The sequence below is a fragment of the Strigops habroptila genome, chromosome 9, assembly GCF_004027225.2.
Source record: "Strigops habroptila isolate Jane chromosome 9, bStrHab1.2.pri, whole genome shotgun sequence".
In the NCBI taxonomy this organism is placed as follows: Eukaryota; Metazoa; Chordata; class Aves; order Psittaciformes; family Psittacidae; genus Strigops; species Strigops habroptila.
In genome coordinates this window covers 10,748,409-10,774,087 of record NC_044285.2, presented here as the reverse complement: position 1 = coordinate 10,774,087, position 25,679 = coordinate 10,748,409, and the positions used below count along the sequence as shown (strand labels likewise).

At 39.4% G+C, this 25,679-nt stretch overlaps 1 protein-coding gene across 3 annotated transcripts; it reads right to left on the bottom strand.

Moving 5' to 3' along the window:
- Positions 1 to 2,141: 2,141 nt before the first annotated feature.
- Positions 2,142 to 24,107, bottom strand: USP8 (ubiquitin specific peptidase 8). 3 transcript variants are annotated; one of them, XM_030498134.1, is made up of 20 exons: positions 23,962 to 24,107; positions 18,650 to 18,820; positions 17,819 to 17,963; positions 17,244 to 17,329; positions 14,457 to 14,601; positions 13,820 to 13,877; positions 12,940 to 13,084; positions 12,497 to 12,659; positions 11,171 to 11,315; positions 10,772 to 10,992; positions 9,075 to 9,656; positions 7,684 to 7,773; positions 7,006 to 7,086; positions 6,336 to 6,598; positions 5,547 to 5,759; positions 4,872 to 5,082; positions 4,307 to 4,543; positions 3,644 to 3,786; positions 3,142 to 3,274; positions 2,142 to 2,929 (listed from the first exon to the last, which is right to left on the bottom strand). In XM_030498134.1, exons 2-20 carry the CDS (start codon positions 18,751 to 18,753, stop codon positions 2,744 to 2,746), a joined length of 3,351 nt encoding a protein of 1,116 aa, XP_030353994.1. In that variant the 5' UTR covers positions 18,754 to 18,820; positions 23,962 to 24,107; the 3' UTR covers positions 2,142 to 2,743. The 3 variants fall into 3 exon arrangements, with proteins under 3 accessions (XP_030353994.1, XP_030353995.1, XP_030353996.1); XM_030498135.1 differs by having other exon boundaries at positions 12,940 to 13,081; XM_030498136.1 differs by lacking the exon at positions 7,684 to 7,773.
- Between the last annotated feature and the right edge of the window lie 1,572 nt (positions 24,108 to 25,679).

Sequence of the window (25,679 nt, the reverse complement as noted above, 5' to 3'; positions counted from 1 at the left end):
GTAACAGCAACAGTTAATGTGTAAGAGGCTGGCAGTGAGGCTGGCTTTCCAAATGGAATAGTTTGGATGTTGTGAAAATGTGACCAAATTCAGTGTATGAAATAGGAAGAACATTTTGGCTAAATCACAAATAGAAGTTAAGAAACCTTTTGTCTCCTGACAGATACCTAACAGTGCACAGTTAATTTTTAGAGCCGTGATACCCACGTGCAGGAGTTTGGCCTGTTACTTATCTCTTAGCAAATACAGGTGTGACTTGTGTGTGATGGGGGAGGAGGGGTGCTGCAGTGACTGTGGCCTTGGAGCCTTTCCAAGACCAAAAGGTGCAAACAGGGTTGGGGACTGTATGTACGACTTGGAGTAGTTAATGCTGCGCGTATCTCTGCACATGTGCCTGGCATGAGTGCTAGCTTGCTCTGGGAGAGTTACAGCTGGGATTACATGAGAAGCCTACGTCTGAACTGGAGTAGGAGGGAATTAAGACTTCACAAATTATCTTCATACTAGTAGGAAAAAAACCCATCAATGTAAGTATCCTTCAGGGAAGGCATTGGGAAAGTGTGGTGGCAAAGAAAATAAAAGATAGATTTGAAGTAGCCTGTGTTAGGATAATACCATGTCCCATTGATGTCAGGAAGATTATGCCATGTAATTTAGTAAGAAAGCATCACTCCTCTGCTGAAACTTCATCACTCTTGAAGTGCTCTATGAATAGAGAAGAGTTGTGAGCCTTGGGTTTTAAATTTTCTTTAGATTGCTGAAGAGGAGGAAACTGGAAGCAGCTCTGGAACTTCTGTCCAAAACCAAAGTATCAGCATCTTGTTAGAACCTAATTCTTAATAGTAGGAATATAATTAGAACCTTCTCTAATTGTGAAAATGGGAAATGCTTCAGTGACTGTCCTGCTGAGAGGGTATTTAAAGAACTCCTTTCCTATAGGGAAATAGGTAAGCTGCTTAATTTTCCCTGACAGGTATTTTTGACTCCCTACATCATCCTCACTGTATCTTCATTAGGAGGAAAACCATTGAGTAACTTACGTACTTGTAGATGACTGGTGGTTGCTTATGTAACTTCTGTTTCAAAAAGCATTTTAATTTCCTCCAGAATCAGTATTTATGCAAAAATGTAAAAAATATGCATGTGCTAATTTAATCTCTTCATTACTGCTGCAAATTCTGCTCTGTTGCAGCTTTCTTGCAGTATTTAGGTGCTGAAACATTTCAGAGAAAACCAATCCCCAGCACATTGTACCAAAACAGGCAAAGCCGAGGCTCCCGCAGAGCTGCCTTCCCAGCGGCTGCCCAGCAGCCATCTGGCTGGGAACAGGAGCGATTTGGGTCTGGAGCCTGTGACAGTGATTTCCAACATTTTACTTTGTGGTTGCATTTTACTTGATGCCACACCACTTCAATGCAGGAATTTGAAGGGCAGAAAGGCTACAACTGAAACCTCGGTAGTAACAGTTCATGTTGAATGATCCTCAAAGATCAACTGGGGAAAAAAATAATACATTTTTAAAAACTATAACAATGCATAACTTCTGATGATTTCATCTTTTTTACAATTAATGCTTTTCCTTGCAAGTAATCCATTGTGTGGTGAGTGATGGGAAGTTAATTCTCAGCTCTGAGCTTGCAGGAGGTAGCACTGATGGGGATTTGCATATTGTGTTGTGTTAAAACAGTAAATCAAGGTCTTGATTTGGCTTCCACAGGAAGTAGGAATAAGCACGTACCTTTGCTTTCTTGAATGATTAGTATGGCTGACGTTAGTGCTGAGTAAAATTCAGCTTTATAGTCTCTTGAAAATACTGATGTGCCCAAGATGAAACTACAATAGTATCTAAACTGGTCAGTTCTACACAAATTGTATTTTTTCATCTGAAGAACCTTTAAAGTGTGTGAATGCAAGTCAGACTGCCACGCTGCAGAATCCTGGCCATCGCACAACTAGTTGAGAATGAAAACACCAAAACCCAAATATACATTGAACAGGATATATTTTTTAAATCAGTTCTTCATTAAGGTTTTTAATGCATGTGTACATGAAAATTTATATTAAAAAATTAAAAAGGAAAATCTTGTTTTAGAATAGCTCTGAAGTGCACAAATATTGACAAAAGCTAACAGAAACAAAAATACAGCTCTGCCTTTTTATTTAGTGTTGCAGTTACTTAGAGCTGGCAAATAAACGCAATCCTCTGAGATTCTCACAAAAAGGACAACATTTTATTATATACATAGTTCTGATGTGCAAGTATGCATTCAATATGTACACTTACATTCCTAACTGTTTACATCATTCTAGAGTATTCACAGTAGAATCAAGCTTAAGGTTAGAAATGTGAAAAGGCCATAACAGTGAGAGAAAAAGAAATATCAAGATATGCCTTGGGATTTTAAGACATTTTAAACTACTTGTTAATAGGTTTCAGATGACTAAGCTAGAATTTAATTTTTGAGCAGACTAAAAATAGAGTTGTTTTTTAAATTAACAGTAATGCAATATGCTTTTTAAATGGTTTCACAGATGGCAGTATTACCACAAGCATTATTAATCAGTCTTCTGACTTGTAAGCACTAGTACTGACCAGAAAGAGCTTGCCTGCAGGAAAGCTGCTGCAACCAGCCCTGCATCAGTAAGTGACTATGTCTGTTGTAGTTTTGCATACGTTTATACGCATTCCCAAACCTACTCTGCTCTTATAAAAGGACAACCAGTTTCCTTAACCCACGCTACTTTACGTGGCCATATCCACTGCTCGCTGTTCATAGGAGGTGTAAAAGAGAATGTATGCAGCTGAGGATTTCACAGATGATGACGAGATCTCGGATACTTCATGGTCATCAAACTTAAACCAGCGTTGTTTCGCAGCATTTTTGCAGTAGGCTGTGTAGTGCCCTCCATCCAACCCGCCATAATGATTCTGTAAATAGAAGAAAAGAATTAATGTCTTCAAAAGTTTCATCCCTTTTTAGGGAAATGGCCTAGAATGTCAGATTTTTACTAAATACCGATCACTGTTTTTTAGAACACAACTTAACCTGCAGCAAGCAGGCAGCCTGGCCGCCTAAGCAGGCTAACCCGAGTCTTGGCATAAAGACGAGCTGAACTTTGAAGTGTGACATGGTTACTTACTGAGACTGAAAACAGATTGTATCGCTTCAAGTTATTCTTTGGACCAATAACATACTGTGAAAGGTCAAGAGTTTCCAATGGGAAATCTACAGAAGTTTGAAGCTTTTGCTTCCATCTTCCATCATAGGAAAATCTAGAGAATTAAAAAGCATCATTAAAGGTTACAGGTTATTTGCAAGCTACTGCAGAATATTAAACGTTTGTTTTCCCAGTTTTTACCATGACATGATCTCAACTGAGGCATTTTGCCCCCAGTTTTGTTACTGCTTGCCCATGTGTTTCTTAGAGGTTGAAAAGAGGTTACTTGTACAGGTACTTTGTGAATTACAGCCTCATGAAAGAAGCAGCAGCTGAAAACAAAATTCTTGCAATGTTACAACTGGAAATACATTGGAACTTTCTCTAATTACAAATGGTTTGCTACGGCACTGGAACTATCAATCCCCATCAAAGCCTGGTCACTTCATCCTCATCAGTTTCCACCAGTCCCCGTTTCTCTTACCGTTTCAAGTGCACAAGCAGAACAGGTGGCAATTTCCAAATCTCTATTTTTTTCAAAGAATCCCTTCGCGTTTTGCAATGGCTACAGTAAAACCTATTGTTATCGGTGAGCTTTTCCTCTTTGGAGAACAATCTAAGGCATTCCTAAAACAAAATACAGACCCAGATTATGAAAGGCAGGTGTATGTGAAAGCAGCATAAATGTTTGTTTCCTATTTAACAGGAATTAACCTGCATCATCATTAACCTGCATCAATTTTCCAAGTGCTATGTTTAATAAAAATGAGGAAAAGTGAGTTAAATGCATGTGTGGAAGTAAATTTCACTGCAGACATTAAGTAGCCTCAAGTACTTGGAAATACACACACAATGTTTTGTTTAAAATCATAGAATATTTATACTATGGCCCACAAAAGCAAATACTATACATGTCTTTGCTGCTACTGTGCCTTCAATATTCCCATTCTGCTTGTATATTTAAAACTTTTAAACTTCAGAAGAATTAAGAAGTAACCAAGATTCAGATGTCTTCAGGGTTCAGATTAGTGTAAATGAAGCTGCAACACTGACCAACCCCTTCAAGAGGCTGCGCAGAAGCAACATCATAATAATGTCACAGTGCAATGTTCTTACTTCAAGAACCATTTCTCTCGTTCCACCGTACCTGCAGTGTACATTTACTAGTAGAGGCAAGTGGTAACGACAAGTACATGAAAGCCTCAAAGGTTCGGGACTTCTTGTGACATGTGAGACACTGCACTGTAGATTTGAACTGGCCTTGGAAGAGTGCCACAATAATGGATTCATTGAGCTGCTTGTGTTTGTGCCAGGCCAGTTCTGCTGCTCTGAAGTCATCAAGGTTATCGTTGTTTTCTTCTTTGTACCTTTTCCTGTTGTCAGCCTGGATAACAGAAGTTTGAACACCACAGCCACACGTTAACATATATAGAAATAGAAAGTCTCTATCGACAAACATACTATTGAGTATTTGCAAGAATATTTAAACATATCAGAGTAGCCATCCATTTCTTATCTAGTTAGGCTTCTTCCATTAATCCCTCCAGTGCCTTATACTGTTTCAAGCTAAATTTCTTCTTTAATTCTGAATACTCTCATTTCCTTCTATACAAGGTTCCAGTAACAATCTTCTAAAGTAAGAGGGTGTTTTTAAGATTTCTTTCTTTTGGTCACCTGGCAAATGTATAATTTATTACAAGTGTATTGCTTACTTTATTTAGGTCTTCATGCAAGCCATCCATTAGGAAGAGAAGCAATTCTTGGGAGTCCTGTTGGCTATATCCTGCAAACTGGTCATTAATCTTCCCAATTGTAATTTTAAAGTCTTTTGGACTGATGTATTTATACTGTCCTGTCCATAAAGCTTTCATTATTACACCAAACTCTTCAGCCACTTCACCTTTATGCCCCAGGAAATTTGACCTATACAATTAGACAAAAAAAAAAAGTAAACTCTTCAAATAACTTATTTCTATTATTACCTTCAGATGTTATTCCAATTTCAAAGTCATTTCTTAAGACCAAGAAAAACTGGCTGTTAGAGAGAGTTAAAATTTTTGAGTAATTTGGTTCCATACTCAAGACTGGGCTGACAGAAGGTACAGTTGTTTCCAGCTTGTTTGTAAACTGCTATTTAATATTTAAGGACAATCTAGTGCTCTTGTACCTCTCCGTGTGGTGAGCACAATTTAATTAAGAGTGCCCACTAAAACCCATTTTTTCACTCACACACATTTTGAAAACGTCAACACTCTCACAAGTCATCATTTGTCTCATACTTAAACAACACCCAACCCCCCAACCCCACTGAGTGATTTTTTTGAATTAACAATTGTAAAGGCAAGTTTTTCTCCTTCAATTATAAAGGATGAGACTGAGATCATTACCTGTTAATATCATCTTGATACAAATTTCTGTTAAAATAATCAGCCAGGTGAGGTGCGTTGCACAGACACTGTAATATGGAATTCATATAGCAAGTGTTCCCTAGGTTACGAAGTCCTGTGAGAGCTGGTCCCGATCCCCCAAACACTGGATTGAGATTCCGAATTTGTGATGCAGAGAGTCTTGAAATTTCTGCTTTAGTGTAACAGACTGGTCTGGAAGGAAGAAAGTATTTTTTAGGAGCCTCAGATTTGAGAAGGCTGTGTACGTAAGCCAAGAGAACCACCCTCCCTCACAGGGAATGAAATATCCTGGCACGAGATGTCACCAAATGCCATCGTTTAAGGTATTTAAAACCAGCCAAGGCCATATGCACTGGCCTGTAATAAGGCTGAGTTATAGGCTCCAGCAGTTGTCCTTGGATTTTTGGGGTTTTTTTTAAATTCACAGATAAAGAATTAGCTGTTGATTCAACCCAGTTTAAAAACTGAAAACTGCATTTCATAAGCTGTCAGAAGACTGGCATTTAACACATTAACATGAACACCACAGCTTCAAAAGCAACTATTGCCCAATTACCTCTGAAATGTATGTTAGTAACTTCCAATTCCATTAATTTTCTAAAGGTAACTCCCTATACATCAAATATTTAGCAATGAAATTTAAGTCCATCAGTCCTGCATCCTTTCAAACCTACTTAGAATATATTAATGACTTCCAGCTGGTAAAACACAAAAGAAGTCCTATATGCTGTCACATGCATGAGCTGTGGTGTAACTTCTTGAACATACTTATTGTCACGATTGACTGCAGGAGTTAGTGGAATTCTCTTCTTCTCTTCCTCCTGAATGGCTTGGGTTATATCTGGGGAAGAGTAGGAGCGCTTCAGTTTGGAGTGTTCTCTTTCTCGTTCAACAGTCACCTGTGGCTTGGGTTTATGAGTTGGAGGGGTTGATGGAGGAGTGGATGAAGGAGCCATTTCTGGTGGATACATATGAACAGTATTTGTTGGCGAGTGATAGTAACGAAAGGTTCCAGTGATTGGATCCAGAAACTTCGGGAAAAAAAACAAATTGTTTCAAAACCAAGTAAAAATCCATCATTAATTTACTTACCTATTTTTAAACTACTGTAAGAACGGTGCATGAGTTTTTCAAACATTGAGATGTTAACAGTGGTGACTGGCCTCAATCCTTAAAGGATTAAATTTACTGGAAGGCACCACTTTCACCAAAATGCATGGTAAATAGTAACTGCTTAGTACCAGAAACAGCAGCTGAGCTCTCATGATTTCATTACAAATAATGTTACAATTCAGAAAATAATCATGTGGAAGTTGAAGGGGAAAAAATAATAATTAAAAAAAAAGAATCAAGATCTAACTGAGAAATAAGACACAACTGAAATGCATTACAAAACTTCACAAGGCAATGTGATTGTACCAGCAGAAGAGAAAGTTACCTTTGCCCAACCTGCAGGCAGCCCTGGTATTATCCTTCCCATTTCTTCACTTCGGGCTCTCATTAATGGCTCCCGCAGAGACTAATAAACAAACAGAAAGGTCAGGTACGTGCAGTTACTGATAGAGAGCAGCAAGCTGCCTCTGATACCCCTGTAGAGTTACATGATTCAATGCAAAACAGGTCAGTAAGAAATCCTCAATTGTAACTGGAAATACAATTTATTGTAGTGGTAATGTAGTACTGCTGGTTTGTATCACTCAATCTAAACAAAACCCGTTTGTTGACATGCTTCAGAAAAAAAAGGACAATTCAGCCTCACAAAAGTCTGAGTACTCAATTTCTTCCCTAAAAAGCTGCTTTATTAGGAATATGTGTTTCTGTTAAACACATAAGGATGATCTTTTCTCCCTTTCAAAGCGGTACACGAAGGAGTATGCATGAGATGATGAACAAGTGCAGAATGCTTGTTAATGCTATCAGAAACACATGAAGACTTAGTGGAAGCTTCAAATATTTTTTTTCCGATGAATATGACATGAAAAAAGCAAATAAACAGCCGCAAACACAGCACAGCCTTAAGATGATGTCTTTAAAATTGAAATGAGGTGGAATTTAACAATAATCATAAAGCATCTGCGCTTGATTGGTTTGGCTACATACAACACATTGTATTTACTTTAAGTCTTTCAGTATCTTGTTCAGAATCCTCTATAAGGGGTCCTGGCTTTTGAGCTCCACTCTCTGGTTGTCCTTTAACCCCAGTTTGCTGTAAAAGATTTTGAGAGAAAGCTTTCAATTCCATCTGGAATGTCAGTAAAGAATGCTGATAAACCAAAATAAGGGAAAAAGCTGAGTTATATTTCTTTTTTGGTTGTTAAATGCATGGGCCACAAGAAGCGGTTTGAGCAAGTATCTACACATCATTTTTATTCTTCCTAGTCTATCCTATAGGCAACTTGCTGGAATAGCCTTTGTAGCTGAATGTTGTATTACATAAGACAGTCTGTTATGTAGCTACAAGAGCTCAGAAATGAAGTGCAAAAGTTCCACCTACGCTGCTTCACCTCCTAAAAGCTGTGGGGTTTACAATTTGTTTTTAAACGAAAGACTTCTTTCCCCTTTTACCCCTCACTGTGAAAAAGCTTCTCCACAAAAAAGGCAAACTGTGAAGCCAACATTATGGATTTATTTTATCATAAGCTGTCATTTGGGGATTACGTGAAGTTGCTGTCAGTCAAAAGATCATGAATGACTGTGATAAAGTTGGTCAGGAAGATTTATTTTGGCTTCCTTGTGCATTTGCATTACACAAGCATCAAAATTTGGTCAAATAAGAACTGCAGTTGCAAAGGGAGAGAAAAATATCCTAATACATGTTCTTGAGAAATGGTTTTTAAGACATCTGTTCTGTTACCGACTCAGCTTCACAAATAGCTTCTGATGATTTTTACTCTCAGAAATTTTGTGAGGGTTTTTTTTTTCCCCACCCAAGAATTTGAGGGGAAAAAAGGAACTGTGACCCCCCCCCCCCAAAAAAAAAAAAAAAAGAGTTTGAATGGGACTGTTTTCAGCAAAATTAGTTAGGGTATTGTTTTGCTTCCTACGCGAGTCAAAAAACCCTGTTGTATCAACATTTATGCAGCTGAGGGCACTAAAGAGTTTGTGATGGTAACATAGTTCTGTCCCTAGCATGTGTTCAACACTGTAACGTACAGTACTGGGCTGGCACAAGCCATGAAATGCCACTATGTCTCAATTTTTGAAACTGAGGATTGCAGCCCTGCAGCCTACAAACAATCCCTTCTAGCTCTATGTGAAATGGGAAGTTTTATTATCCTATAGATATCCATGCTGCCTACCTACCAGCAAGAACCGAGGCTGCCTGGCAAAAATACCCGAACAAAACAAACCCCAACTGTTTGGTTTTAATTTTCACCTCTACGGTTATGTGAGAATGGCCTAAATAAAAATCCAATGTATTTAGAATTTCTACATTGATCCTAGAGTATGCACTCAAAAACCATCCTGAATAATTACTCTGGTGATGCTTTTCTCTTTTTCACTAACCTTGCCTGAAACAGACACGTCACTCACTGCCCGTCTCTGCATTTCTGGTGTTCGAGTTCCTTTTTCTCTTTCTTCCACAGGTATTTTGTCAATCTCAATCCTTTTTGCACCAATGCTCTCTGGTTCATTTTTATTTTGCCTTTTTGCTTCTATTGCTTCTTTGTGTGCCTTTTCTTGTTCCTTTTCCTCCTGTTCTCTTTTTCTTTGTTCATCCCTCTCCTTCTGTTCCCTGTCCTCTTTGGACTGCTGCTGTTTTTCTTTGTGTTCCTTTTCTTTCTGCTCTTCTTTTGCTTTTTGTTCTTGTTCTTCTTTTTCTCGCTTGAGTCTCTCTCTCTGTTCTTCCTGCTGCCTCTCCCGAATTTCTTTTTCGCGCCTGTTTTTCTCTAGCAGAGCAGCAGTTTCTGCATGTACACGACTTTTTTCTTCTTCTGTCAGAATGCTCTTTGCATCCCGTAACGGCTTCGTGGACCGGTCCGGAACTATTCGTCCATTCTCAACAGGCTGACTGTCAGCGACTGTACCGTGAGACTTTGGTTTGTTATCATCAGGGATTTTTAGTGAAGGCTTTTTAGTACGATCAACCTGAAACACGAAGTGTACAACAGCAATTCACTATGGCTGTTACTGCTCTGTTAGCTAAGCTTTTTTTTAAGTGAGACTGATGAGAGAATAAAGATGATATAAAGTTGACTTCTGCCAGAGAAATAGTAAACTTTCAATTTCATCAAATCTAGTAAGTGAAAATACTTGTTAGTAAAATTAGCTATCACTTCTAGATGTGAGGTAAGACTCAACAAGCCCTACAGAACCATAAGAACAGCATTAAGCACTGATTACTACAACTCTTTATTTTCAAGCTTTCAAAGGTGCACATTTTAGGGCAATCAGGCTGCCTAATTTGGGTTTGGCTCTCAATCATGTGACAGAGCATGTGATTAAAGCAGATCTGCTTGGTGGAAAGAGGTATTTAAGAGTGGCTTATGCTCAGAAGTAGGACAGCAAATTGGTTTTGATGCTGAGGTGGAAGTTGTGGAGAAATAAAAGCTCATTTAGCTCAGGGAAGACAATAGTAAGCTCTTTAAATTTTACAGTTTAGGGTCCTTTGGCTGACATTAAAGGCAGTATCTAGAAGGGTGAAAGTGAAGAGTTTGACTTTAGCCTTGTCTCCAAAGGAAAATGTTATTTTAGTGCAAGGACTCTACAAAGGTGTCTTTAGAAAGTTTTATCCCCATGAAAGGAAGAAACAAATTCCTGTACTCTCACCACTAGGCTAAGAGTGACAAGGCACCTAAATGTTTTATTATTTGGAGAAAGATACAGTCACTGAAAGTGGACCTTTGGAATAGCCAAGGTAAGCTGTGGCCTAACTGCCCTCCCTGCCTTTCATCATTTATGTTTTGAGGAGATAAGTTTGCTTACAGACTTTCTGAATTAATAATCAGTTGCTGACCTTCAATTTCTCTGGTGCTCATATAAAAATATCTTGAAAAGCTCTGCAATTATGTTAAGAATATTCAATTTCATGAAATCCTGTAGATTGGTTACCATGGCTTCACAGATCACCAATAGTCTCTGCACCAGTATACTTGTGTAGAAGGCTTAAATACTGAGCATGTTTCCTTGTGGGTTCAGGCTTCTGTGGTGGGTCTTTACAGATTAACCCAATATTAACTCCGAAAAAAAGAAACAGCGCTTACCTCAGGGATACTTCTTGTAATTGATACTGGATTAACTACAGATGAACTGTCAGACTTGGGAGAAGGAGCATTCTGTATGTTTGGTCTGTTAAGTGATTTTAGTCTCTCTTCCAAATTATCTCCCGTTTCCTCATTTTCAATCGCTTCTGTTGGAGGTGGCTTTATAGCAACAACAGGTGGAACAGGAGCTGGCTCTTCCAGAGATGGATATGTAAAATCCACTACAGAAAGGGGGGAGAAGAGGGAAGCATGAGATAGCTCTTAAAAACACAAAAGCAAAATAACCCCCATGTTCCACCCCAAAATTTAGACTAGGCTATCCCAAACATACTTGAATGAATTAGATACATCCACTAACTACAAACACTTGGGGGCAGGGAGGTCATCTTTTATACTTACAAGAAACAGTCACGGCTTCACTCCTGCTATGCTGGGGTGGAGTTACTTTAGCATTTGTTGTGTACTGGGGAAAACAAAGGAGCCAGTTTTCATAACCTCCTTCTAGAATTAAAGGTTCATTCTGCAGTATAGTTTTGCTTTCCCACTGTAAGAAAAAGTTTTAAATTAAACAATTCAAAAATAGAAAATTAACTTCTACATCTTAACAGTGTTGTTGAAAATTATGTCCCACCATTACATTGAGACAGGGTCTTTTTGAGATTTTTAATAAGAATTAAACAGGCTGCAAAAACCCTTTGGCCAACAGGGATCCTCTCTGTGCCTGGAGAATGCTTAACACAGGTTCCTGGCTCTACCTACAAAAGGGTCTAAATATTTCCAGTACACTAGGAACCACTTACTACTACTTCAGTAATGATCCTCCATGCAGAAAAGAAATATTTTTATTCTATTATTTGCCTCAGTTTCTTATCTGATAAGTTTGCTGAGTGACCGGAGCACCGGCTTTAGAAAGCATAATGTTAACTTTCTGAAAAACCCTTGGGAGTTCTGGCTCCAGACTGCTCTCCTCCTGAGGTCCTCAGTATTAGAACATGAGCAAGGCAAAGAGGCTCAGAGAATATTCTGTAGAGCACTGAACAAGGAGATCTGCCTGACCTATCCCTGAATCCCAGTCTTGAATGTTTAGGAAACAGAAAGATGTGCAGTCTCTCACAAGAGCCAGCTATATAATGAGTAGGACAACATAGCCAGGGTTCTGACTTGAACATCTCCTTAATACTGAGTCTATAAGCTCTGTGTACCTATGAATCTCAAATTCATGTTTCTCTAGAAGTTATGTTCATTAATGCAGAAAAGTGAACCATACTCAAAATATTTCTGGGGTCTCCCTCACTGAAACGCCTGGCTGACAAGGCTGCAAAGCAGTCCTTCTTTGGCCTTCCCGTGCGGGTGGCCAGCCAGCTCCCACAAAGAAGGAACGACAGTTGCTAATACAGCAAAGACAGTGACACTGTTTCTGGCAAACTGTACTATGTACTTTCCCAAATAACTGTCAGCTGGAACTCATGAGGCTACTGACTGAAGAGGGGAGTTGAATCATTCTGCTGTTTACCTGTTTAATAAACAACACTGCCCTCTACTAGAGCACAAGCATGGGAATGTGAAACTTCAGACTACACTTCTGCTATCAAAATAAGGAGTCTGAAAACTGAACCAAGATGTTTGCCTAAAGGGTCATTAAGTCTTCCATATACTCTGTAATTATAGGAGCTTTAAGACCTTATTTATTGAGATGAATTAATATAAAGTGTGAAACTTGCCAACCTTAAAAAGTGCATCTTTCAAGCTCTGCAGAGTTGTTCCTAGCTTTAAGTCTTCAGCAGAACTAAACCAGTCTAGGAGTACAATATAATCGAAGTGTCCTCTCCTCTTCCATGGATCTCTAGAATCCTCTGGGAGTCTAGTTTCAATCCAATTAGCAGTAACTCTGAAATGCATTAACATGCATTTAAAAACATGTACAAGTAACATTTTTGTCCAACAATATATAATCCATATATGTTTATGAGCTTGGATAAAATAAATATGCTCTGGCTTGAAGTCAGCCCATGCAAGAACAGAGCTGTCCAGATACATACCAGTGGATGAGACGTATCAGGGACTCTAAAACTAAGCGTACAAGCTTTAAAAGCATGTAATTTTTTTTCAGTCAGTCAATTTAATTTATAAAATTAAATACTTCACTATCATTTAACATTATTTCATACCCAGGACGGATAGCTTCTTCTGGAACACTGACAGATCTTGGAATACAGGATTCCTGATAATCTTTCAATCTTCGAGCATCCATTATAAGCAATTCAATATTTTTGTCCGACATCATTGCAAACAGTCTCTCAGCTGTGACTGCTCCTTGAAATAGAGGTTATTAGATGTACAAAGCTACATTATAAATGGAGATAGCTATGAACACATCTGACTGCTGCAATCAAAGCTGCACACATGAAACAGAGAAGTCCCACCGTCATGGAGGTGAGACACTACAGAACTAACACACCAGACCTTTTGCTCCCACTGCTGTGGTGATCAGTGCCTGACCTGCTGAATTAGACAATACTGAACGCTTCAGTGATACACTAGTTTAACTTTTGTGGTCTCATTTAAATTAAGCTATATAGGCAAGCATTTGTAAACTACATGCTGCACGTGTTTCTCTTCAGTTAACAACTCTAGAGAATGTTTTCACATATTTATTATAGGGACAAAAAGCAGAAGGTTGGGAGGGGAGCAGAAAAATTTCTTATTTGAGACAGCTGATACATTTCAGCCTTGCCTAGATTTTTTTTCTTATCAATTGAGGAGACATTTTTCTTCCTAATTTGACCACTTTATTAGGGCTAGTTCAGTTTTAGTTATTAAACTGTTGAAAAACTAAGTACAGTCTTCTAAGCTCAGAAGTGATGAAGGCTGCTATACAGAGCTTAATTACTAAGTCACTGTTACTAAAATGCAGGATACTAGAATTTCATCAAAATCCTCTGAAATAACTCCTGAAAAGAATTCCAACTGCTCAGGTGATAGGTGAAGTCATCTGAAAAACTCATATGAAGACTTTTTTCACACTTCTGTGAAAACTGCATCTCTTACCACTTGGACTGTCAGACTGATCCTTTCTCTCCAGTGAATGCTTCCTCTCACCATTAATCTGTGTTGTAAGGGGGGGAGAAAAGAAGTTAGTTTAATACCTAATACTCAGAACCAAGGTGGCCAACTGACTCTCACAAAGCTTGAAGGAAACTTGTCAGACTGTAAGCCACAGGAAGAAACCTAGAAAAAGGAAGCTTCTTCTAAAGAATATATGTTATTGATAAATGTACTAAAAAGACACCAAGGTTGCTGCTCTACCTAGACAGAAGCCAGATAAAAAGGCAAGACAACCTAGGACAGCATTACCTGGTATGCTGCTGAAAAGTTAGCTCTCTCCTAAACAGGAAATATGTTATCTATAACATCAGCTTATTAGCATTACCTTGGGTTTCTTACACTAGCTAGTTCTAATATAAAGCAGAATTTGACTTTACAAAAAAACCCTAGTCTACCTTCTCCAAGACTTGGAGGTTGGTAGGATTTAACATCTTCCAAAGAAATGTCAAAGAAGGTTTATGTGGAGTGTAAGATAATTCAAAAAGCCCCACATGACTCTGAACTACTAGTAGAAATCAAATGCTAGATCAAAGTGTATAGCTTAGACCATAATAGAGAGTTTGTAAACATCTTTAGTTACCCTTTGGCTTTTTCCTTTGGAATCCACAGCACTTTCTGAGGAGTTTTTGGCTGAACTTTTTCCATCATCTTTTGGTTCTTGCTTTTTCTGCAGCTCTTGTCTGTCCCTCTCTTCAAGTTTTTTCCGAACTTCAGCTTCCTCATATCTACAGGGGGAGGAAAAAAAGCCTTTTCTTTCCACATTACACTACTGGCTCAGCTGCACCATCATCATATCTTCAGGAGCAGAAAAAAACTATCTGAAGTTTAAAAAAAAGCTAAAGTATTGTCTAATTTGTATTTCCAACAAACCCCATCTTCCGCCATGACTGCATGATATTATTTCTCCCACTCTTGGGTTGCTTTTCTTATTCTTAAATCCCGTTCTGGGTCCTATTTCATAGACATTGTTCTTAAGGCTATTTTTTTTAATCTAAACCTATGGTCATGCTTAGCTATGGTGTCACTAAATCTATCAGGTTTTTCATTTTGTGGAGGAAAGAGTAAGTATTAGTGACTTAAAGGTAAACTTCAATATCTTGTAACAATCACGCCACGTATTTTACTTGGGTTTGTAACAGAGCTAACAATTACAGTTAGGAGTAACTTAGCCCACTTAGCTAAATTCCCTTTTTCTGAGAAGTTGGATCAGAACTATTTATATATCTGGTAGCAGTCACCTTCAGAATGTAACCTGGCTATAGCATACTGTTATGTCCTCACCTGTGTCTCTGCTGTTTGTTTCAAATGCTGGAGCTACAGTGAAGTCTATACAAGCATCACGTACACTTGAGAGTTTTGCTGGACCTAGGTCTTGCATACAGCTGTCCTTTTCATAAAGCCTTAGACTTCAAAATTAACCTCCCAGCCTTTTGCCATTCTAAGGACAACCATGATATTGTAAACCAAACTTGACCTCCAAACTACAGCTTTTACATCAACAACTGCAGGTTTGCACAGTCCCATCACTGTTACATTCTATTATAGTTAATATAACTGAGAAGATTAAGGGTTACTAATGATCCATAAAACAAAAAACCAATGTTTTGAACTAACTATTTTGATGACTGAACCAAGCAGTGAATCATGAACACTGAACTGTATTAGCAATTGCTTGTTTTAATCAGATGTAGCCTAATCAGGATTAAAATGACAACAACAATAGAGCTGTAATTCATATCAGAAGTACTGTGTTAATAAACTACATCATTAAATCAACTTCTGCCTCCAAGCCTATTCTACTAATTGTCCACTACTAGGAGGTTGCAAGTCTGTAATTTTATTTTTTAAACAGGTTTTTTGATTTGGCAAAGGCATCATAAGTTAGAACAGAGCATTTTGTTCTCATTTGGAATTAACGGCACTAAAGCATATTTCAGATTTTATTTTACTTCAGTCAATATGGAATATTTACCTATCAATTTCCCATTTACACCTTTGAAGCACAGAGTGACAGAGTGGGTCATTCACATAGCTATTCCTGCTCCTATATAAATGACGTTGCAGCAGCTCCATGTTAGTTAACAATTAACATTCAAACTATTTGCAGAAGAAATTGCACAAATAATTTCCCTGAAATCACTTCTGTAGTTACACAAGAGTCATGTTTCATTTGTATTCCCTTTATATACATTTTGCCCAGAGTAGTTGAAAGTTATTAACTGTGTCAACTTTCAGAACTCTGTTCCTTTCATAAAAAGCCACAAGTTACTAAACAGTAAGTCTCTAAACTATTATGGTTTTCTATAATTCCATCAGTACTTACAGTGAGTTCATAGCTCTGCAGACTATGAATTAAAAATAAGAAAACCTAAAGACCGTTTCACACGTAGTATTATGAGACATCTTTGGAAAGTCTCTTTCCATAGATGCGTAACTACGCTTACTTTCTTGTTCATGTGAACTAACTTTAAGGATTAAGTAGTTTGAAGGGCATAGAATATATTTTCACAATAATACTTTGGGGGGAGAAAAGGGAAATGTGCCTAACTGAAGGGGAAATGCTAAGAGGGTGAGAAAGGGGCGATAAAGATAGATAACTGTTAAGGATGTAAGCAGGTAAGGCTGAAGCAAGATGTACTGCACTAAGCATCACTAATAGGTAGCTTCTACCTTACGACTTCTAACCAACACAGTTTTGTGGCTTATGGCACAAAGACTTGATGGTTGTAAATAAGCTACCAAAAAAGCCCATTAGCATCAGCTCAGTTACACACAGGCAAAACTGTGCATTTCCATATGTATTACTGCATGTGGCAGAGGTAGGGAAAAGGTGTAGCAGCTACCTAAAGAATCAAAAAATGTGTTTTGTTAGTGTAAACTAAATCCATGCTAGGAGGACTTTTTAATGTATGTAAATATTAGGAATATCCATTAGTGTGTTTGGTTTCAGATGACCTTATGATGAAAAGGGTAAGTAGCAAATGGCTCTTGATCATCTTGTGTGTGTGTGTGTGTGTGTGTGTGTGTGTGTGTGTATATACAGTTTATATCTTGTGGTTTCTTTTTATTAGTCATTAAACAAAAATAAGAGACAATATCAACAAATCATAGTTACAAGAATTAAGAGACAATGTATACACTGGCAAGTATGGAGTATGTGATGATGGGGTATGTGATGATGAAAATTATCTCTAATAACAGATCTTTGTGAATAAACAGTTTAAGATCTCAAGAGTTTCGGGTATCTAAGGTCTACTCAAGTGCAATCCCTTACTACTAAATAGCATGAAAACAATGAAAGCAATTGCACACATACAGGCTTTAGGTACAATGAACAATATCTTATCTATTAATTGTATTCACATACCTGAGTTTAAGGCTGTCTGACAGTCTTTCAGCTTCTTCAACAGCTTTTTTTAAATTTGTAGGTCCAAGAATTGAATGAAAATAATCCTAAAATTACAAGCACCACCCCACATATTATTAGTACAACTTAATAACGCCTACTTACATGCATATTAAGAGCTACTAATGTGCAGAGAATTGGTATTAAAATGCTATTAATGCCAACATAAGGAACTGTTTTGAATCAAAATAATTTTCCTCTCAAATATAATTTTGTAAGTAAAATTATTCTATAGCACTAATAAGTAAAGGCTAGCAAGGCAACTGCACCAAAAAAAGGTGGCATGAGAAAGATGACGAGAGGAATACCTTTCCCTGAAAAAACCAATCACAGATCTGACAATTTATATACCTTATATATATTAAAAGCAAACTGTAAAAGCAATTAACAACAGACTTCTCAAAAATAGGACAGAAAAGATAGCATCGTAAGTTTACTTAATACCGGTGTAATCCTTTGAACATGCATTAGTGTAATTCTCTGTACTTCTACTACTTCTACCAATGCAGGAGAGGTCAGTCAGAAAGCTTTTATACCTGTTGCTGCTTAAAATCAGGTCTCTTTCTAATAAAGTTATAAACAGTCACATATTTCATATACAGAATGTAAGCTTTTTCTTCATCTTGGTCCAATCTGCTTTCCTCCGCTGCCTTGAAAATCTTAAGGGCGCTCTGCACATAACTGAAATAAGAGTAAAGCACGTGATTGCTGACTTGTTCCCAAACACCTTTTCATTACAAGATGCCACCTCAAATGTCCACAGCCTCTGTCGCCATATATTAAGTGTTTGATTTTACCATCTTAATACAAGGTTTTTGTTAAATATGAATTACAGTCATGTTCTTCCAAATAATGTTTCTCTTTCCTCGTTTGTTTACTAGCCTTATTTAAAATCTCCCATAATTAAATAACATACTGAGATATAGGAAAAAGTACCTTTCCCTTCTAAAAACACCAATCAACTTTTGGCTTTTTGTTGTGGTTTTTGTTTTTTTTTTCTTTTGAGCAAAACCTACAAAATGAAATCATTAATAATCTGAAAATGCTGGAGGTAAAATATTCACACATTTGCTAAACTTTATATAATTTTCAAGTTTGCATTTATATAGCCTTTTCACAAGGGGGACAAATTTTCATGGGCATTATGCTCTGTTCAAGTCATGTTTGGGCAGTATGTCAAGTTACCTTCTGTAGGCAGTAAGCATATCCCATGTGATAGTTGAAAGATCTATACATAAGACTATCAACAATTTTATAGCTAATAGAAATAATTGAAGAAATTTAGATCCACAACATAGTGGTTCTGGAACCTGCGTAGAAGGGTAGCACTAATACTTCCAATATTAATACAAATAAATTATATATACCTCTTTGTACTTGTCTTTTCAGGTTTTATTTCTATCTTCTTGTTGAGATCTTTCAATGAAGTAGAGAGATACAGCTCCTTAGGTACAGAGGCCACAGCAGGCATGTTAATGTTGTTACTTATGTCCCTTCTAGGATGGTACAGCTTCTTAGAAGTCTCTATCAGTATTTTTCTGGAGATAAAAAAGAAGTAAGCAGAGCCCAATTACATTCCAGTGACTTTTAATACAGTTATAGTTACTATCTGGGGTTATTACCTAACCTATCTCTTCTTACGTGAGCTAGATGAGACGCAGAGTGGCTGAACAGTGAGAAGTATAAATTAATCCTCCCAAAGTGACAGAATTATTTGAAACCACTCTAGGTAAATGCTCAAGAATGTTAGTGATATGCTGCTAACAGAAGAAAATAATAAGAAATGCTGACTTAATGTTCAAAATAACCATATCCAGCAAATTTATTCAAATCTAATGCCAGTAAGTATATTATAATTAGCCAGCTTCTCTGTACTCTGAACTTTGTAATGGCTAACTCTATCACTAGGTTAGCACAAACCTTTGCAAACACATACTACACCCTTGGAAAGGTGACTTCTAATTGTAAGAGACAAGCCAAGGAAATGAAGGTTGCTACAGTCCAAGTCAACTTGAAACTTTTTGGACATGCTGTAGATCTTAAACTCCTAGGTACCGTTGTCTTTCTGCTTTTATTTGGAAGTGCTCTCCAAGTAGCCATGAAACAGTTACGCAGAGTATGGCCAGAAGAGACTATTACATCATCTCATCTGACATTCTGCATAGAGCAGTCCATTAAGTCTCATACAGACAGATAACTAAAAATCTTTGAATCTAATATACAATAAGCTATTTTAGCCCTTGGGGCTGGCAGGGGAGTAACTGAACTCCTTCTTGAGCAGTAACACATTAAGGTGTTAGCAATACCAAGAAATTAAGAGGAACTAATTAGAAGAAAGATGCTGAAATGATCCCAACAAATACATTATTTCCTAGTGAGTAGAAAACTCACATGGCCTTTGACAAGATGAAGGTAGGGCATTTCCCTTCCACCCTCAAGGTGATGATTAGTATGACAAGTGTGACCAAAAAACCACCAGCCAGTGACCTCAGAGTGAAGTTTCACCCAACTGAATTGATCTGTAGCTGACTGCCACCAAATGAGGTGGTCCTAATTTCCCTTCCTCTTTCTCATGCTGGTCTGGTACTTGTCCAACCTCTTATTGAGCCAATACAGTTTGCTGAAGAGGTGGAAAGACTACACAGCTTGTGCAAGGAGCGCAGTCGGCATGCACAGCTGAGAACGAGAAGCTGAGATGGGAAAGTGATCCCTTCCCATGGCACACAGCTGTTATAGTCTTTGAAGTATCACGGCATGGAGTATCAGTACGTTGACTGTTCTTGGTCTAGAAACTGGTTATGAAATAAAGATACTAACCCAAACCTTTGATATTTCCATGTTGGAAATAAATATAAAAATAAGGTAAGATACATGTCTAATGATTTTTTGGTTTAAGGTCTGGCATGCCAAGGTCAGACTAAGCAGTACATAACTGGATAATTTACCACTTGAACACAGATGCTGTACTTGCTAATTTCCAATTACATAGCAACTTCTCAAAGGTGATAAACTTGTCAGAAATCCTTCTTTAGGAAACCAATTTACAGATAATTCTAGAAAGTAAATAATAAAGTCCTCAAACACTAATTTCAATGCATAAAAATATATCCCATACCCCACTCATCTTAAAACACTCTTCCCTGTATAAGGTGTCTTATGTTCAACGTTAACTTTCAGGGAGATATTTAGGTGCTGAAAACAAGGTAGAAAATTTATAAGAACAACTGCATTCAGTAGAAACAAAACACAGACACAGCTCCTGCCCCAAAGTAAAGGGCCTTTCCCATCTAAAAGCCTTTTTGCCTAAAGCTAAAGAAAAAAAGACATACTTTTTACAACCTCGTAGAATTGCAAAGAAAGGTTTTGCTCTTAGTGCTTGTCTAATCCTACCTTCAGAGCATGTCTTTACCTGGCTTTTTTTTTTCCCCTTGGAACTGTAAATAGACTTACTCTTTGAAGCTTTAAGTCCTTTCCAAATATATCTTGAATGTTTGCTCTGTTATGTAACCAGTATTTTCTTAATCTTAAGTGGCAGCATTTGGTTTTGTTCTGACAGAATATTGTAACTAAATATGTAGTCCAAAAAAGATATGAATATAACATCACTGTGTCTGTGAGCGTATGAGGAGAAAAAAACCCAACAAGATTATGTGAAAGATGAACCATTTAATGGAAGGCAAAAGATGCCAGTAAATTTTAAAGTGTTGCTGACATACCTTGATATGGGCAGCTTTTCTGGAATCTCTTCTATACAAATGAAGAATAGCGGATAAAAGCCAAACCTGAGTTTTGGTCCAGAACAAAAAATTTGCTCTCCATGTTTTCCTGCCATGGTTACTAAGTTCTAACTTCAGGTCTTTAAATTGCCAGACAAGTTTCATGCTGAACTTTTATTTACTGATCTGAAGAAATTTCTGTATCTTTTTTTCCAAACATGAGCTACTAACCACAGTATTAAATAAACGAGGTACTACTCTGACCTCCCACAGCACCACAATTCATACAATATGCTGCAGTAAAATGAGTAAGAATGGATTAAGAATAACATTTTCTAGTATTTTTTTCATCGAATTCTCAACAGCCTACTTAAATGAATTAGATACAGCATATGTCACAAGTTAATAGGAGATTTCAAGTTAATAGGAGATTTCAGTTGCTGTTTCTAATTTACTCTTCTATTCAGAACCTTAACTATGGAACTATAACCAGCAATTTTAGTTTTATGCATCACAAATCCCCTAACTGGATTTTAGTCAGTAGCGGCCTCAGACTGACCACTAGTTGCCAGGTGACTGACTGCTCAGTCTTGCTCACAAGGACCCTTAAAACTCCATAAGATTCTACCAAATTTTAAGATGTGCTTGTACCTTGACTTTCCCTTACACTCAAATGAACAAGGTTTGGGTTTTTTCTTCTTTGAGCAGACTTAAGAAGATGATGAGTTTGGAATTCAAATCAGCTCCTTCATATATATATATATATATATATATATATATATATATATATATATATAACCAGCTGATTCTGAACACAAGTTTTTGCAGATACCTGATTCCTAACTGCCCTGGTCTCAGTGAAGGAATCCAGCACAAATAAAAGACATTCAGGAGTAGTTAACATACAGCAGTGAAATGCATGGAGACAGACTAAGCTACTGCAAGTTCTGTAAAAGGTCTGTATTTGTTTCCACTAGAAAGCTGCCCTGAACTGTACTTTCTTATCAGAATTGCATCCATTTCATCAGGATGAACTCTTGCTGCTCCAGGTGGTATTGACTAGATTACGTTCACTTTTGCCAAACATTCCATTTCCCGCCATACTTATAATCACCATACCAATACAATGGCAACACTGAGGCATCGATGAACCCTTCCAGCTACATATGTGACTCCTTCATATCTCTACAAGGGCGAGAAATATCTTCTTTCCCAGCAAGAAAAGAGAACTAGGTCATAAAACCATGAATAAAAGGGACTATTAGTCAACCCTGTGAGGAGGAGGAAACAACCTATTTCAGGTTTGTCAGCATTTTTTTTTATTATTATTTTTTTTTTAGTAAGATCAAACTCAAAACTGTGGATCTTTTCTGCCCCCAGCTGAAGTGCTATCTCAAGCTCCTGTTTCATACTTAAGAGTGCTGAAAACCAGGCCAATATCCCAAAACCATACAAGAAGTCATGCTTACATGTTCATAGGCATTTAAAATATTTAGAATGGATAGTTTTACACTGACGGGGAAACATACCTGTTGTTAACAGGTTTTTCGACATCTAATTATCATGCCTGTTTTACTAAGGGTATGAGTAAGCTTTAAATGGAATGACCATAGCAAGAACAACACACAGAAGCAGTTATATTGCAAGCAGTGTACACCAACACAGTCTGAAATAAATTGACATGCTAAGTACCATGCATCACCAATTCAGGTATGTAATATTGTTCACTTCTTTTTGGATCTAAGACTTGAGCAGATGAGAAACAGGTTTCTCACAAGCATTAAGTTTCTCAGTTTTCTTGGAATTAAGTTTTACTGTCTGTATTCTGTACACAAGAGTTAGTTTTAAGATTATCAGTATTAACCTAGAGATATTTTAACATGACTGCACATACAATCAATCAGCATATTTATCTCTGTGAGCCCTCTAGCTTGCTTTCAGGCTCTGGTACTGTTACTACTACAGGCCTTGGTCCTATAACTCCATGTGCATAGGCTGATTATAACCACTGGGGCTTCCTACAGCAAGGCCATCGTGCTCGCACAGACTGGCCAAACTTTCACCATTTTGCTGGGTACCACCAGTGATCATGGCAGTAACATGTCACGGGTCTGTCTTTGGTCTTGTGCCACACTGAAACTACCTTCACCACCAAGCTCAGGAACGGCTCTTTTCACACAGTGAGAAAACCCTTTCTAACAATTTGCTTATTCAGCAGTTTAACCGATACTGATGAAAGACACTACGAAATTAAGTTGCTTAAAAAAAATAAACTGGATTTTACACATAAAGTTTAAAAGTTATTCAATCTAAGGAAGAGGACAAATAGCTTCACTTCTTATTTAGATAAAGGAAAAATCGCTAAAGTGTGTGCACAGTGTAGGTGACATGAAGCCGGGGAGGTGACAGAGAGGCTGAAGACTCCTCCAAGTCTGTAACCGGGCGGTTAAAACCCTGCGGCCCGGGTGCGGGCTTGGGGCACGGCCGGTGCTGTGGAGTCCCCACGACACCGCAGCTCGCTGCCTCGCCCGCTCCGGCCAGAGGAGAGCACCTTGGGCAGCGCTGCTCCCCTGCCACCGGCCTCCAGCCACTCTCGGGCTCCGGAGCGGCTGCTCCCGACCCCGCTCACGCGTCACCCCGGCCGGGCTGCGGCTGAGGGGGGCACTGCGGGCTGCCCAAGGTCACGGCACCGGGCCGGAGGGCTACGGTCTCCCCGCCGGGCCAGGCCCCATCGCCCCCCGCGCAGCCCGGCCCGGCTCCCCTCTCCGCCGGCAGCCCCTTGAGGGCCGCCTGCCCCCTCCCGCGGCGGGGCCGAGCCCGGGGCTCCCCTCCAAGGGCGCCCGCCCCCTTCCGCGGCGGCCGGAGGAGGGCGTGAGGTGAGCCCGCCCGCCCTGCAGGCCTCGCTTCCCCGGCGGCTCGGGCGCCACCTCGGGCCAGTGCGGTGGGCCCGTCTGCGTACTCACCACCGCGGGGACTCGCTGCCTCAGCCCGCCGGCCTGGGGCAGGCCCATGTCCGATCGCGGCTACTGGGAAACGCTACGCGGCCATGGCTGCTGAGGCGGAACTCGGCGGCGTTCCTCCCTCCCTCCTGGGCCGCCGCTCCCCCGCGAGGGCGGGGACTCTTCGCGGCCCTATCCGTGCCGCGGGGCCGGGCTCCAGCCGCGGCAGGAGGCTGGCGCACAGCTGCTGTCCTGCGGGCCCTGCGGGGTGCGGCCGCGCCGGGTCAGGCGAGGACCCGCTCCTGCCGCGGAGCTCCCTCGGAGGTGGGAGTGTCTCTGGTGTGGTGCGGAGAGAAGGGAGAGGCAGGTGCCTCAGACGAGCGCCACCCGCGCTGGCTTCTCGGGGCCAGCCCTGGAGGAGGCTCCCGGGGAGCGTGGGGTCGCCCCCATCCCGCACCGCCGTGGCGGTCACCCGGGCGCTCCGCAGGGCCGAGGTCGCCCTCGCCTGGTAGCACCGCCTGGCCAGGCTCCTCGTTTCGTTTTGGGGCGCTTTGTTATCGAGGCCAAGCCACTGAAAGCGGGCTCTGAGGTCTTTCACATTTCAAGGGACATCCAGCGTTTCTATGTGGTGTTAAACTGGCCCTTCTGCTGCAGTGCTAAATCTGGTGTGGGAAGGCAAGACACCTCCCCTTATGAAAATATCCTTTTTGTTTGTAGAGAAAACTGCATTGACTGGGGGACATTGTAAGTTCAGATCTCGTTTTTCGTTGATGGCTACGTTTTCTGTGCAGCTTGTGGTGTTACTACAAGCATTGTACCTCAGGGATGGCGGCAGTATAGTCATGCTGGCATTTAGAACACCGGGAGAAGGGAGAGAAGAGGGTGGTGCTGAGCTCATTTCCAGCCAGTCAGTCAGTCAGTGAGGCGGATTGTGCCACTGAGATCTCATGCAAACAGAAAGATGCTCTGTCCTGCCACAGTCAGTCTGTCCCCTAACTGTCAAGGTGGGGGATTCATTTAAGATACTTTGGGCAGTGTTAGGTTAATGCTTGGATTTGATGATCTTAAAGGTCTTTTTCCAACCTGCATGATTCTATGATCCTTTAACCTCCTGCTCCATTTTGCCAATGGAAACTTGTGAACAGGAGCAGTTTCCCTTGGTGCCACTTTGGGAAACAAGAACCTCATAAAGCCAAAATGAGAAAGGTGTCTGTCTTCACGTAGCCTTCCAAAACACTACTGATGCATTGCCCAGAGTCCTAATTGTATCGCAATACTTAATGGCACAGTAACATTGGTTGGTATTGGGTATGTGAAAGGCTCAAATAATAGCCTCCATCTCTAATTTGCAGTGAATAGAAGTGATCAGACATGTAAAAGGTTCTGGGAGAAATGAGGATAGCTCTGTGTCTTCTCTATTGTGCAATCAGGGAGGTTAATACCAAAGTAAGTTGATACGCTCTTAACAACATTAAACTGAACTTAACAATATCACCAACACAATGCTCTTTAAGGGCCTTTTTCAGAACTGCTGCCTTTGTTTTAGCCAAGTTGTGAGAAGATGAAAGGAGTAAGTCCACTGATGTCAAAGCTTGGAATCTAAGCGTGCAAATTAATGTAGAGTATCATATTCACTGTTTTCCAAACTGGACTCAGGGTGCCCCTTTCATTGTTTCTCTTATATAAAGAAATTGTGTCATAAAATCTTTTAGTCTTACTCATATGGGCAAAACCCAACCATA

Bases quoted from the DNA above. Each gene is read 5' to 3' on its own strand.
- USP8 (XM_030498134.1), bottom strand. From the start codon at position 18,753: ATGCCTGCTGTGGCCTCTGTACCTAAGGAGCTGTATCTCTCTACTTCA. The intron at 4,544-4,871 runs GTAAGCAATACA...TCTGTTATCCAG, and splicing joins TGCATGAAGACCTAAATAAA to GCTGACAACAGGAAAAGGTA. The intron at 3,275-3,643 runs GTAAGAGAAACG...TTAATTCTCTAG, and splicing joins CTGCTTGTGCACTTGAAACG to ATTTTCCTATGATGGAAGAT.